The 14,814-nt window shown below is 37.4% G+C and overlaps 4 protein-coding genes across 9 annotated transcripts; 3 read left to right on the top strand and 1 right to left on the bottom strand.

Annotated features, from left to right (window-relative positions):
- Nucleotides 1-148: 148 nt before the first annotated feature.
- Nucleotides 149-3,661, bottom strand: LOC140832056 (probable protein phosphatase 2C 80). 6 transcript variants are annotated; one of them, XM_073195846.1, is made up of 5 exons: nucleotides 3,215-3,653; nucleotides 2,663-2,963; nucleotides 1,035-1,359; nucleotides 765-908; nucleotides 149-595 (listed from the first exon to the last, which is right to left on the bottom strand). In XM_073195846.1, exons 3-5 carry the CDS (start codon nucleotides 1,341-1,343, stop codon nucleotides 308-310), a joined length of 741 nt encoding a protein of 246 aa, XP_073051947.1. In that variant the 5' UTR covers nucleotides 1,344-1,359; nucleotides 2,663-2,963; nucleotides 3,215-3,653; the 3' UTR covers nucleotides 149-307. The 6 variants fall into 6 exon arrangements, with proteins under 6 accessions (XP_073051947.1, XP_073051946.1, XP_073051944.1 ...); XM_073195845.1 differs by having other exon boundaries at nucleotides 1,035-1,362; nucleotides 3,215-3,652; XM_073195843.1 differs by having other exon boundaries at nucleotides 1,035-1,456; nucleotides 2,497-2,963; nucleotides 3,215-3,651.
- A 325-nt stretch (nucleotides 3,662-3,986) lies between these two features.
- LOC140832055 (uncharacterized) lies at nucleotides 3,987-5,322 on the top strand. The gene has a single exon (XM_073195840.1). The coding sequence runs from the start codon at nucleotides 4,047-4,049 to the stop codon at nucleotides 5,136-5,138; it is 1,092 nt and encodes a 363-aa protein (XP_073051941.1). The 5' UTR covers nucleotides 3,987-4,046; the 3' UTR covers nucleotides 5,139-5,322.
- A 2,142-nt stretch (nucleotides 5,323-7,464) lies between these two features.
- Nucleotides 7,465-10,942, top strand: LOC140832053 (3-oxoacyl-[acyl-carrier-protein] synthase I, chloroplastic-like). Its single transcript, XM_073195837.1, has 8 exons — nucleotides 7,465-7,945; nucleotides 8,597-8,952; nucleotides 9,092-9,523; nucleotides 9,691-9,864; nucleotides 9,945-10,058; nucleotides 10,228-10,329; nucleotides 10,423-10,489; nucleotides 10,622-10,942. Exons 1-8 carry the CDS (start codon nucleotides 7,777-7,779, stop codon nucleotides 10,687-10,689), a joined length of 1,482 nt encoding a protein of 493 aa, XP_073051938.1. The 5' UTR covers nucleotides 7,465-7,776; the 3' UTR covers nucleotides 10,690-10,942.
- A 397-nt stretch (nucleotides 10,943-11,339) lies between these two features.
- On the top strand, nucleotides 11,340-14,156 carry LOC140832052 (26S proteasome non-ATPase regulatory subunit 8 homolog A-like). Its single transcript, XM_073195836.1, has 6 exons — nucleotides 11,340-11,553; nucleotides 12,168-12,246; nucleotides 12,311-12,413; nucleotides 12,892-13,155; nucleotides 13,510-13,621; nucleotides 13,904-14,156. The coding sequence occupies exons 1-6, from the start codon at nucleotides 11,449-11,451 to the stop codon at nucleotides 14,042-14,044; spliced, it is 804 nt and encodes a 267-aa protein (XP_073051937.1). The 5' UTR covers nucleotides 11,340-11,448; the 3' UTR covers nucleotides 14,045-14,156.
- Nucleotides 14,157-14,814: the final 658 nt, after the last annotated feature.

Genomic DNA, 14,814 nt, shown 5'->3' with positions numbered 1-14,814 from the left:
GTTACATTTTATTTTTATATTACAAAAGAAAATTCTCTCTTTTTCACAACTTATTATGGGGTGACGGGTTTTTTTTTTAAAAAAAAAACTCTCACAAACGAGTGAAAATTCCTGGGTGTTACTTGTTGTAATCCGAAAATTTTATCACATTAAAAGATCGGGGCGTAATGCATTTTATCACATACATAATGACAGAGTGCCTAGAATTATATGTACCCAAGGGCCAAATGCAAATATTTTGTGCAATTCTAAGTCTATCCATAATCCAAATCACCCTTTTTCATACTCATTAGTGAAAGAAACCAAACTATTTACTAACAACGAAAGCAACGACCACGGTAATATCATCTTTCTTTCCACCAAAATATGCCATACCATTTCTTAGAGACGCTTCTGTGAAGGGAGTAAAAGCAGATTTATCAATGGAATTATAATAAGCATGTTCGGAAATGCTTCTCGCAACTTGATCTGGATCTGCTCCAGCCCCTCCTAAGAAGTTAGCAACGTCCCTGATATCTTTTGTGAACAAGTTATCGAATAGGCCATCAGTGCCTAGTATAATAACGTCCCCTGCTTGTACCGGCATTTCAGAAACCTGTGAATTGATGGCAATCATAACGCAAAAAAATTAAGAAAACAAACGTGTGAAAAAGATGGTAGTTGTTGAAACCAAGCCTGATTCGATCTATTTGCTGGACTCTCAAACATTTAGATGATCTTAAAATTGAAAAAGTAAGTTACAAAACCGCAAATAATGCAAATACCTGAGCCACACTCGGTGTAGATGCACATTTACCAAGCTGACGCGGACAATTGAAGCGACTAGTCTGGATCGGTGACTTATAGAACTCTTCTCCATCTCTTAATAACAAGAATCCACTATCTCCCACATTAACAGCATGCAAGGACTGTACACTCAATGAGATAATACACAAATGCCATTACATTACCTAAAATAAGAAAACCAAGAAAGGAGCTTCAAGTTGCAAAGAGAATATATAAAACCTGAAATAGTGAACAAAACAAAACCTCACATTGTTTTTGAGTGTTAATATGCAAGCTGTGGAGGATCCTGGAACCTTAGTCTTCAAGTATGCTTCATTCAAGATGTGTTTAAGATTAAAATTATGATTACTTTCCTCGGTAGGATAGTTTCCAAGCACTCCAAAAAAATTGGACATCAGCTTTCGAGCATATTCTCCAGCATCAACACCTTTCTCACTCCAGCTTCCTACACCATCTGCCACACCAATTGTTTGTTTCTCCTCAAATATGAAGTGAGCATCATCCCCTCGAGGATTGGACCCTCTCTCCTTTGGGATGTAAAAGGCTCCACAAACCATCTTCAGACTTCTTTGTCTACTGAAGAAGTTTGATAATAGTCAGCTTCCAAAATGCATTTTATTGATGTTTTCTAGGAGATATAACTGATTAAACAACCTATGCTACAAGTTATGTAATGATCCGAATTCTTATTTTGAATGAAGTATTAATTAAGAGATAATTAATGAGTTGTTAATAAGTATTTGGTTTCCGCTGTTTAATTGTGGTTATTAAGTTTAATGTTGCATGTTTATTGGTCTGTTTAGTAGTGGCTCAGGTAAGGGTGCTACATTTGGTGGTATCAGAGCAGCATTGGTATGGCTCCGTTCGAAGCTTTGTATGGTAGACGTTGTCGTACTCCTTTGTTTTGGGACGAAGTAGGAGAACGACAAGTGCAAGGACCTGAATTAGTGCAACAAGCGATTGACGTAGTGGAATTGATCAAGAAGAGAATTAAAACTGCACAAGATCGTCAATCGAGTTACGCGAATACCAAGCGTAGACCTCTACAGTTTCAGTCAGGGGAAAAAGTTTTCCTTAAAGTTTCACCGTTCCGCAGGGTGATGAGATTTGGACTCAAGGGAAAATTAGCCCCAAAATTCATCGGACCTTTTGAGATCTTGGAATGTGTTGGAAATTTGGCGTATCGATTAGCTTTACCGCCGTATCTGTCCAGCATTCATAATGTCTTTCATGTATCGTTGCTACGACGGTATGTAGCAGATGAGTCGCACGTTCTTAGTCCGACAGATGTTCAACTTGAAGAAGACTTGACTTATGTCGAGCAACCGCTTTTAATCCTGGGTAGGAAAGAGAAGAAGCTCAGAAACAAGACCATTCCACTTGTTCTAGTGCAATGGCAACGCCGAGGTACTGCAGAAGCGACTTGGGAGTTAGAGAGTCGTATGCGCTCAGAGTATCCTCATTTGTTTTGAGTTGTATTTTATTCGGTTGTATTGTACTTCAGTTTCGATTTCGAGGACGAAATCTTTGTAAGGAGGGGAGGATGTAATGACCCGAATTCTTATTTTGAATGAAGTATTAATTAAGAGATAATTAATGAGTTGTTAATTAAGTGTTTGGTTTCCGTTGTTTAATTGTGGTTATTAAGTTTAATGTTGCATGTTTATTGATCTGTTTAGTAGTGGCTCGGTTAAGGGCGCTACAAGTTATCCTCAAACATCCACCAGATCACATCATTTGTATCATTTCATGATACATCACAGACATATGATGTGTAAAATTCCCCTAGACTAATTTAACAGAATATGCATTTAATTACAAGAGAAAACCCAGATCAAACGATTTTGAAGGATAGCATACTGGCATGCATTCGTACCTGGAAGCGACCAGTTCGGCGATGGGCGGCACTGTGCCTGCCCTCAACTAAAAAAGATAATCAAAGTTTACTTTTATTTGGGTAAGAACATCATACGTACATATTAAGGTCAACAAAATCGAGGTTACTTGGGCTTCGACTGAGGATTAGGAAAGGAACCCGGTGTCTATACTCGGGCTCACTCACCAGCTTGCATGCATAGACTACAAAATCACCCACTAATCTATAATAATCAGTACCGACCCATGCTTCATCATGACATCAGCAGCAAAATCAGGAGCTCAAAATTTGTTATTCAAATCTTCATGAACAAAATCAAAAGTAATAATATAACAATTCACGTAAATTAACCACTATCAAGATTGGGGGAAAACTTTTCCTACAATTAGCAAAAATGGGTTTCGATTTTTCGACCATAGCATCAGTCAACGTTGAGAAAGAAGATTCAAAACATAAAAAAAAAAACCATGCTCAAATCATTCAAATGAAAGGAAAATCAGTGATACCAAAATGCTTACGACCAACAGAAGAACAATATTTTTATATTCTAACCGCGGCGTAGGATCAGAAAACTGCTCCATTCCTCGTCTTGTTACTGGGCAGCAGCCGAGAGACGAACACATAGAGATTCTTTTGGTTGCACTTTCACTGGACTGGATCGAAAGATGTGAAATTTATTGATTTTCTTTCTTACTCTGTGATCGCATTTCTTCCTTTTTTATTCTATCTACCCCTTTATGGTAAAATCGGTTTTTGGGTTAGATCTTCAAGTGTGTGAATTGAATTTGGGTCAAATCAACAGTCCAACTTTCGATTATCATTATATATGTGTGGAACAATAAATTAAGTGAATTTGAAATATATTAAGAAATTATACATATGTTATCATTACCATGAAATCGAACTTTACGACATTGTTCAAAATAATAGGAATTGCTTTCTGATATTCAAAAGCTATTTTGTTAGTCGTTCTTCATTTATGTTCTCCTTGTTCCAATCGGACAAGGGTGCCTAATATTCTTATGTCACAACAATTATTTCCTAGTTTATTATTATAGAATTTTGAATTTTTTATTTAATTAAAAGGGGATAATATCATAAATATTATTAAAATATATTAAGAGCAATTATTTCAAAGAACTATATGAATAAGGAATTTTTTTGGTAACCCCTCCTAATAATTTGACAAGACATTTGGACGTGTGATGATGTTATCCACAATCACAAAATTGGTTTTTTCCCAAATGGGTCCATCACCCAAAATTAAAACCACACATTTCTCGGAGCCCAAATATATTCTTAACCACACAAAATCATAATTCATTCTTATTATTCATGCACACCCATAATCTTCCATCCCTCCAATCTCATCACTTTCCCTACCATGGGGTGCACCTCATCCAAAAGCATCGACGTCGCTGCCGCCGGTGTCTACCGGCCTCCGTTGTCCAGCTTCGCCGTCTTCGACATCAACGCCATCGAAGAGCCGTGGCTCAAGTCATGCGAGCCACAGGATGATCGGAAGCAGACCTCACTGTTGCCAGCCCCCATTCTAGAGAAGCTCAAAGCCATTGAAGATGCACCTCGCACGTGGGAAGAGGTCAGCAAGGCACTGGAGGATCTCAAGCCCAAGCTCAACTCCGTCCCTGTACTTCAGGACAGCCTGAAACCAGTCGATCATACGCCACCGGCTCAAGATTGCCCCGCCGCCAAGGGAGAATCAGTACCACCTAAGAGCTTGACTTTTCATACGCTCGAAGAGCTTGAAGCTAAAATCTCTCCAAAAGAATCAAAACCCGCTGAATCCAAGCGAGCTGCGGAATTGAAGAAATTCAAATCAACAAAGACCGACCCACGGATCGACCCGATCGACTCACGAAGCGGGATCAATAATCCAGATGTCCCCAAGTCACTGAGGGACAACATTTTCATAAAAAGAGACAAATTAGAGCGAGAAAAGGAAGGCAAGGCCGCGAGTTTTGTCAAGCGGGACCCCTTAGCCGACTTCGAAGAGAAATGCCCTCCCGACGGAGCCGACTCTGTCGTCCTCTACACGACATCTTTAGGCGGCGTCCGGCGCACGTACGAGGACTGCAACATAGTCAGGACACTAATGGAGACACACATGATCGTGTTCGACGAGCGCGACATATCGTTACACGGTGGATTCCTTAACGAACTGAAGGAATTATTAGGCGACGGAGTTAGTGTTCCGAGGGTGTTCGTGAAGGGGAGATACCTGGGCGGAGTGGAGGAAGTTGTGCACTTGAACGAAACGGGTCGTCTCCCAAGGATACTGAACTGGGCACGTGTGGAGAGGGGCGTGGGTAGGCTGGGCTGCGAAGGCTGCGGCGGCGCCAGGTTTGTGCCATGCCTGGAGTGTGGAGGAAGCTGCAAGATTGTGGTGGAGGGCAAGAAAGAAAGGTGTGGGGTTTGTAATGAGAATGGATTGGTCCAATGCCCCGCATGTATTTGATGATCACTTGTATTTTGTGTTTTATTTTTTATTATGGGGTGTGATTTGTAATTTCGTATTTGTGAATTGTTTTTGGTTTGTTTTGTTTGTATACTTGTTTTAAAAAAGACAAATTATAGTTCCTATATAAAAAAAATTGATTGAAGTATATTTAAATATAAAAATCAGATCGATCTTTAACTTATTTACTCATTTAGATTAGAAGATTTTATATTTTGGGTTGTTTATATTGTTAAATTTAAGTTTTAAATGTTTTTTTCAAAAATAAATTTAGTTTTTTGTCTCGAGGTGGCATCGATGGAGTGTTGTCACGACATTGACACATATAATCTTATATCAACAATGATGATGAAAAATTATTATATTAGTCAAAAGATCGAAATTTCAGGATTAAGATTAATTTTTGACGACATAAAAATAAAAATTAAAAATAAGTTAAAAAAACATAAAAATCAACAATTTCTTCGCACAAACTGTTATCAAAAGATGTCGTGTTCGACTATGAGATATCCCATACGGATGTCGGGCTTGAATTTTTTGTGCAAGATTCAATAATTGAATCATATCATATACTTAACGATGTGATCGTGTGAATTGGGTAAGCGGAGTCGGGGTAATTCACTGAATCTGAAAAGAATTTTTGTTTGGGAAGATGAGCAAGGAGATATATGTTGCGGTGAAGTTATATCTCTGTATAATATGGATGCAACCGTGTCTCGCAAACAAAGAAATGAACCCGTGAATGGGCGTCGAAGGGGTGTCCGTCGTGGCTACTTCCTGTCCTTTCCATCATGTCAAATCAGTTTCTGTCGGTTACGCTTATCGAGGTAAAATTTTACTTGTTCTCGCACTTGAATGCCGCACTACTATCGAAACTTCGCGGGTAGTGAATCATCAGTAAATAATTTACCCGAGTGGTCGGACCTCTGGTTGTCCATGTAGATGATTTCCTGTATACTTGCTTTGCAACTCATGAGCCTTTTCTGTTATCCTACTATGATCTGAGCTTGCCATTTAATGTCCCGGGTCATTCATCCATTGGTATCACTTGATAACCTTATTAATTGTCTCTCTCTTTAGATTCAACTATTAAATTTAACTAATTCGCGTAAATGATTAATAAATAATAATCACCTGCCTCCCATATATATTTAGGTGTATCCGACACTTTTGGCCTAATTTTTTTTTTTTTTTTTTTTTTTTTTTGTAAATGGTAAAATTGATAAGCATGCTTCTTTATTTGCGTGTTTTTAACTTGCTCGATGGGCAAATAATATTTTGTTATCTTCATTTCAATTTGGTCGATTAATCCGTTTAATTCTCATCGCTAAATCTAAATTTACGGTAAAAAGTAAAAATTTCAAACTCGCAAAATATATTAAACTACACACTTTATAAAATTTTGTATACTTAATTGTGTGTTTTTTTTCCACAAATTGAGAGACCAATTTATAGAATTTATTTGGAAAATAATCCAAAAAATAAATATATCATTACATACATAATCACACACTAAATTTCGATATTTACAACTCTTTTTCCAACACTCTCCTTGTTATTTAAATTTTATCAATTAGTTGTTTTCATTAGTGGTGTCGGAAAGCAACAATCATGTCTAATGTCATTTTCTTTTTTATTTGTTGCACCAATATCTAATGCCATTTTATTATTGTTTCCATGATGCCAGTTGAGCATAATGAGAAAATAATATTTTAGATCCAGACATTTATATATTTTAAATTTATAGTCTTAATATACTAATTTTTTTTCACCATAACACTAATGCGCGACGATGCAAAAACGCGTCAGATCAATTTAGTGTCGATCCTACATGTGGGGGCAGTGCCTACACATGATCTGAGTCATTGATTTTAAAGAAATTGATAGACCTCACATATACATGATTAAAATTGAGTATTTGATCTTCTCATGAAGACAGTGCTCCACAAAATAGGGTGAAATCTTCGTTAGATCAATATTATATTGAAAAATAGACTAAATTTTGGGGAAAAAAATTGTAAGTAATTGGATTGATTGAAAGCATGGAAAGTAGCGAATTAATTGGCACGCATTGATTGGTGACGAGTATTAGGAAAAAAGTAGTTGGAAAGTAGTTAAATGTTAATGACAAGCATGGCATTAATTAGCGTAAGCAGCTCATACTTGTTACATAGAGCGGCCAAACAAATCTCCTTTATTTGACTTAGGGCCGCATACCGCAATTTCGGCAACTAAATAAACTGTAAATTAAATATTAATCTGTTTTAATAACCCAAAAACAACATTTTACGGTATGTTTTTTCGAAATAATTGGTGTGGGGAGCTTTACTTGTATTGCATGTCGATCTCCATAAAACTGAAGAACGTGTCATAAATGCTGTAGGCAGGTGAAAGATAATAAAGAACTAGCTCTACAACGCATTTCCTAGAGAGAAATTGCAGTAATCGTCGCATTTGTTCTTTAACAGAGGCTGCGGATTCTCCAATACAAAATTCAATTTCCAAGAAAACCCAAGAAACCTTCATCGTGAACTCCTTCAAACAACTACTTTATTGGGTTGTTTTCCTTATATTATAACTGCCAATTCGTAACTTTGGTTTGAGGGGGTTCTGAATTGGGTTTAGATCGGGGAAAATAATGGCCTCCATCAATGCTTTTGCGTCTTCTTCTGGTTTGGTCTGCAAGAAGAGTCAAGAATCAGGGAGAAATGGTGTTCCTTTTTTTCAGTATAATGGGCTTAGAGCTGTTGACACTTTGCAGATGGGGTTAAATAAGTTAGAGGCTAAGGGGTTTACTTCCACTTCTGGTAATTTTGATTATATTTGCGGGTTTTTGCTGGTTTCTCCATTTTCATGGAGTTCTTCAAGCTTCCATTAGCCAAGTAACCTGTGATTGGTACTTTTGATGATATATGCTAATGCTTTCTTCATTCGTGTTGAATTAGTGTCTCGATCTCATATATTTTGATTTGAAATTTTATGCTTGGAAAAAGAATTATCAGTCGTAGACTCTTGAGCTTCAGTTCCTTTGAATTTCCATGTGTTACTCTTGATTAGTGAATTGTTTGAGCCACCATTAAAGTAATAGAATCATGAGCTTCAGTTCCTTTGAATTTCCCTGTGTTACTCTTGAATAGTGAAGTGTTTGAGGCACCATGAAAATAATAGAATCATACCACACAATTCCAAGATTTCAAACGACTGTTTGGATTTTGAAATTTGCTTCTTTCTCGCAGAAGATGGAAATGTTCAAATGTTTCTTCAATCTTGAGATTGATATTGTATGTATCGGCGCCTATATTGTTCCGTAAATAACCAATTTATGACATATAATAACTGGTATCAAATATTTCTGAAAACAACTCAACCATGCAATCGAACTGCCTTTGGAATCTATTATTCATAGCACGTTTGCATCATAGTTTGAATTGTTGATCGAATTTATGCCCCCTCGGCAGCAAGATGCGGAAGAATTAAGGCTGTGGCTTCTCCAAATACTTCAGCTCCCAAAAGAGAAACGGATCCAAAGAAAAGGATTGTCATAACTGGAATGGGTATTGTCTCGGTTTTTGGAAGCGATGTTGATACATTCTACAATAAACTTCTTGAAGGAACAAGTGGCATCTCTCCTATAGACAGGTTCGATGCTTCAGAGTACACTGTTAGATTCGGAGGCCAGATCCGTGGTTTCTCTTCAACAGACTACATTGATGGGAAAAATGATCGACGCCTGGATGATTGCTGGAGATATTGTTTGGTTGCTGGCAAGAAAGCCCTTGACGATGCTAACCTCGGGAAACAAGTTCTTGAAACTGTGAGTATTGTCAAGAGTTCTGTTCACTGTACTCAACATATAGCTCGTAGAAATTGTGAAATTCAAATAAGCTATATAATGGCCCAATTGCCATGTTCTGCTGGTGACTTGTGTAACATTTCTCCTCCATGTGTCACAGATGGACAAGACGAGAATAGGAGTGGTCGTGGGATCAGGGATTGGTGGCATTTCTGCATTTAGTTCTGGAATTGAATCCTTGGTACTGAAGGGATATAAGAAAATGTCTCCTTTCTTTATTCCTTATTCGATCTCCAACATGGGGTCGGCATTATTGGCTATAGATACCGGCTTAATGGGGCCAAATTACTCTATTTCAACTGCTTGCGCTACAGCAAATTACTGCTTCTACGCTGCAGCAAATCATATTAGAAGAGGAGAGGCAGATATAATGGTAGCTGGAGGGACTGAAGCTCCGATTATACCTAGTGGAATTGGAGGTTTCATTGCTTGTAGAGCATTGTCTCAAAGAAATGATGAACCACAGAAGGCTTCAAGACCATGGGACAAAAACCGTGATGGTTTTGTTATCGGTGAAGGTGCCGGTGTACTGGTAAGAACTCAGTTTTTTTGGCACCTTCATGTATGTTGAATATAGTTGATTTTTCCATTACCTTGTGCGGCCACTGCTCGTTTTCACAGAGTATCAGTCAGAAGTTAAAACTTATTCTTAAAAGGATCACTTATTAATTTCATGGATTATAAAATTGTCTTGTTCAGATCATGGAAAGCTTGGATCATGCAATGAAACGAGGAGCGAATATTATTGCTGAATACCTGGGAGGTGCTGTAACCTGTGATGCTCACCACATGACCGATCCTCGTTCAGACGGACTTGGGGTCTCGTCTTGCATAGTCAAGAGTTTGAGAGATGCAGGGGTTGCCCCCGAAGAGGTGATCACTATATGGTATTTTGATGAAGATTGAATTAATCAGATTCTTGACTATAAAGATCTGAAATTTGCAAATTTCAGGTTAACTATGTGAATGCTCATGCAACATCAACTCTAGCGGGAGATCTTGCTGAAGTCAATGCCATCAAAGAAGTCTTTAAGGATACCTCCGAGATCAAGATGAATGGTACCAAGGTGAATATCTCTTGCAATATATTTTTTAATATTGAAGTAAATGACAGATATTCATGCTGCTGCCGGGACTGACACATGAAATATTTTATTGTAACTATCCATGTACGTAACATGAAATGATCTTTATTTTCAGCCGACTGCATTTTATTTGTGTAATTTCTTGATTCAGTCGATGATTGGACATGGCCTGGGAGCCGCGGCAGGAATTGAAGCAATAGTAACCATTCAAGCAATCAACACGGGCTGGTTACATCCTACAATCAATCAATACGTAAAGCTAGAAAACACTACTACTTTGATAAAATTTTATGCACCTTTTGTCCTGGTCATATGTTGCCCTAAATTACACTCTATCTCCAATTAGGATTTGGAACCTGAAGTCACAATAGACACTGTCCCAAATGTAAAGAAACAGCATGAAGTAAATATCGGTACGTGATCTTATCCTTAGCTTTGCACCATTGGCAGCATTGGAGGAGGGCTGCCGCCTGTCCCCTCTGCTGCCCTTTGCGCCAAACATTTGCTCATTATCTTTAAAAATCTTGAAATCCAAATCCCTGCAGCTATATCCAACTCATTCGGCTTTGGCGGGCACAATTCTGTGGTCGTGTTTGCACCATTCAAGCCTTAAAAGAATCTGACAGAAATCGGTCCATTTTCAAGTTTTCCTCCATATATACTAAGGTATACATTTTCACGGGGATGTATTACTTAGAACGAGAAGATATCTGGCATCATGAAGAACGTACGTAGGCTCCTGCTACTTTTGTGTAGATTCATCTGAGAGAGCAAATTCGTTATGTATCAAGGATAAACCTGTAATCTTGTGCTTATTTTCCGAATCTCGTGCTAATAATATAGTTTTTTTTATTCTGCTGCTCTCGTCTAAAATTTATGTTTATTTTTACATTGAATCGACTAGCACACTAATCCTAAGATAACCAACCATATACCGTCATCATATGCGTGTTGGGATTTGAACATTGAGAAGTATTTGAAAAAGGTAATTTAACATACTAATGATAGAAAATGTATTTTAACTTAAAACCTATATATATTTCTTTTTTTTCTTTTTTTTTACGAGTGAGTCTCATGTGAAACCTATCGTACCAATATTCGCAATAAAAAATAATAATCTTAGCATAAAAAGTAATACTTTTTCATAGATGATCCAAATAATAGATTCGTTTCACAAATAAGACTGTCTCACCCAAATTTTTGACTTTTTTCGTCTGGAACCAACAAACCTGGGTTATGAATAACGGGTCAAATTCGATTCGCCCCGCCCGCCCCCCTTCTTTTTCCTTGCGTTAGCTTTCTTGTGAAGAAAGAAGAGCATCGTTCCAAATTCTTCTATAGAAAAACTTCACAATTTGTTTTAAGAAATTTGATGGATCCGAAGATGACAGAGCTGTCACAAGTGTTTGAACGCTTCAAAGCCGCGTTCGTGCGGAAGGATTTCGATACTTGTACGAAACTCCTCTCGCAGCTCAAGGTGAAGCTTCGAATTTCTGAATTCATCCACTTTTTCTTTTTCTGCCAATTGACACTGTGTTAGTGAAACTTTGAAATTATTGCGACATACACGGGGTTCTGTTATTATGTAACTCGTTCGACCGGTATATTGGAACTTTTGGTAAAAATTATTACGAAAAAAATTAGATCTTGATATTTTTCTGGGTTGATTATTTTACAGTTAATTAATGTAATATTCTGATGTTAATGTGAATCTGGACGTAACTTTGGACTCCTATGATATTGGTTCGATTTGTCATCATATCATGTCTTGTTTTATGATGTTTTTCACCATGGGAAAGGAGCAGCCTCCTTCGTCCTCTCATCGGCGATTTTCTATTTGAGACATAAGCATAGAGGCTGCGATCGATGAACAAATTTACCGGATACTGACTTTTTCCTAGTTGCTTTCAGCTGACAAGTTTCGGCGCACGATCATATGCTCAGTAATTTCAAAGTTGGAATGTGAGGAAGATAACTTCCTTTAGTTTTAACTTGGATGGATGTGCTATGGTGTACAATGAGAAGCATTGTTTCTTTGGAAATAATTGAGGTTAACATTGATGATGAACCGTGGGCTATATTTTATTTCAGGTTTCATTGACTGGATATAAGAGTCTACCTCCATTATTTGAAGCAACACCTAATGCGATTCGTGAATTGACAATAGCAAGTAAGTGTATCTTGTTTTACCTGCAAGGTTCCTTCTGAATGCCTTCAAGTTTGACCATATTTAGGGGACATATATGAGCATGCTGTTGTTCTGAGCATAAAGATTGAGGATCAGGATGCTTTTGAGAGGGATTTTTTCCAACTGAAACCTTACTATATGGATGCTCGGTAACCTGTTTTACCCATCCTTTCACAAAAAATCTATTACATGTTAAATTGCTTAGTGAATAATGGGTGAGAAATCAGTTTTAAACTTGTTGGGCTATATTTTTTTTACTCTAGTTTCGGTTTACTTATCATGAATAATTTAGCAAGCTCTTTATTAGCATGTTTGTTCTTCGATTTCCACGAATGTGACTTTGTAAATATGCAGATATTAATTATGTAAATAAAGTAATCTGCCTCTTATGAATCGATCCTGTGAATGATGGGTTTAATATGTTTAAAGTTTACATTTTTTGAGGCACAGTTTCATTGCACTTTTTGACAATAAACAATGTTTTGTTGTTAGCCTGTATCTGGGGAAACTGATCAGTTTTGTGCTTTCGTATTCTATTTTTTGTTGAAATTTATACGTATGAAGCAATTTGGAACAATTTTATCTTTTAGGGATTGGTTATGACTTGTTTTCCGAATTGCTGAACAGTGGTCGTCTTCCCCCATCACCTCAGGAGTATCCTATTTTAGGCCTCAACCTTCTGAGACTCCTTGTACAAAACCGAATAGCAGAATTCCATACTGAGTTGGAGTTGCTTTCTCCTGGTGCTCTAGAGAATTCTTGCATCAAGCACGCAGTTGAATTGGAGCAATCTTTCATGGAAGGAGCATACAACCGTGTTTTGTATGCTAGGCAGACTGTACCTCATGAAACATACGTTTATTTCCTTGACTTACTGGCAAAGACAGTCAGGTAACATTTCCAGATTATGCAGGAGTAGTGTTGTTCATCATAATTAAAGGTATATTACCAGTACTGTCTATGTTTTGCCATCTTATATTGTGTTGATAGTACACAGGCATTTCTTTTTGTTACGGACCTATGGTCGTAGACTGCAATTAGATAGAACAGCTGTTTTATTTAACGCACTTGCTGAATCCTATTTTCCATTATTAGTCTCTACGTCTACATCTCTTCTCGTGGCTGTAGGCTTTGTTTTCATTCTCAATTTCACCAGTCACTCCTTGTTCTCAATGTGCTTTGTCCATCATGTTAAAATGAATCTCTTCTTGGTTTTGGAACTTGAAACTTGGTTATTACTGGTAGGGATGAGATTGCTGGATGTAGCGAAAAGGCTTATGAGTGCCTCTCAGTAAATGATGCGCGGAAAATGCTGCTGTTTTCTTCAGATAAAGAATTATTTGAATATGTAAAGGAGGTAAAGTTCTTGGTTCACTGTTTATTCCCCACCCGAGGTTCTTTGTAATGTAAATATATTTCAACCAAGAGTAGCAATTCTTCATCTGTCATTTAAGTTCTTGATCTTTCGATGTTTATGTGCTCGGGTCCTTTCGTTTACGGAAAAGTTCCTCGTTAGGGTATTCCCAAGAACATATATCCTGTGGAGAAGTGATTTTCTCAACAAGCTGCTCCAGGCTAGGTTGAATTGCTCGTGTATCTCAGCCACACTGATGATCATTTTGATATTGAAATTTTTCAGGAGCATCCGGATTGGGAGACGAAGAATGGGTTTGTGTATTTCCAAAAAACAAAGGAATCCACTCCTTGCAAGGAAATTCCGTCGTTGCAGCTTATAAACCAGACTCTAAGTTATGCTAGGGAATTGGAGCGGATTGTTTAAGCGTCATGTGTTATTGTTGATTCCATATTTCCATCATCTACTTCGGGAATTGGTACTTTCATTATCACATCGGGGTTGAGCAAAAAATATATATTTTCTTGCAATTTTGTCATGTGCTTGTTCCTGCCTGCTTGACTTGTTACTTCAACTTTCAAAGCCTACAGCCACTAGAAGAGAAGTTGATGTTCTCCATGATTAGTCTTTACATCTACTTCTCTTCTCGAACCTCTTTTCCACGATTAGTCTCAACCACAACTATCTTTTCTTCTTCTTTTAATTTTTTCTTTGCGCTCCACCTGTCCGGTTGCTTTTTTGTACGGTTCCTTTCTTTTTTTCCCTTCAAAATCGTTTGCATTTTTATATAAAAAAGAATCCGCAGCAGACTTCTTTGGATTGTAATGTTTTTGTACACTTTCCACAATGCACTAGCTTTGTAATATTTGAATTGTTTTATGTTATTTTAAAAAAAACCCTAAATCACTCTCATTCTTACAACTTTGAAAACACCTTCAATGTTGATCGGGTAGGATAGTTGAGTATATTGTTTTACACATTCGACTATTAATCCCATAAAAAAATTACTCCATAAGAAATCAAACCATCCTGATTATGGTTTTGATAACAGAACATCAATAACAATAACAAAATGATGTAACCCGTAGGAATACTATAATTTAAATATTTTTCAGATGACGATCCAACCATTTGGGCTTGTGCAAGAGCTATTATTTCTGTCCCTGGGGACCAACGAACATATATTTCCTTGCGTT

This window comes from Primulina eburnea, chromosome 5, assembly GCF_022965805.1.
Source record: "Primulina eburnea isolate SZY01 chromosome 5, ASM2296580v1, whole genome shotgun sequence".
In the NCBI taxonomy this organism is placed as follows: domain Eukaryota; kingdom Viridiplantae; phylum Streptophyta; class Magnoliopsida; order Lamiales; family Gesneriaceae; genus Primulina; species Primulina eburnea.
The sequence above is the reverse complement of the archived record's forward strand: the minus strand, read 5'-3'. Positions and strand labels throughout refer to the sequence as shown.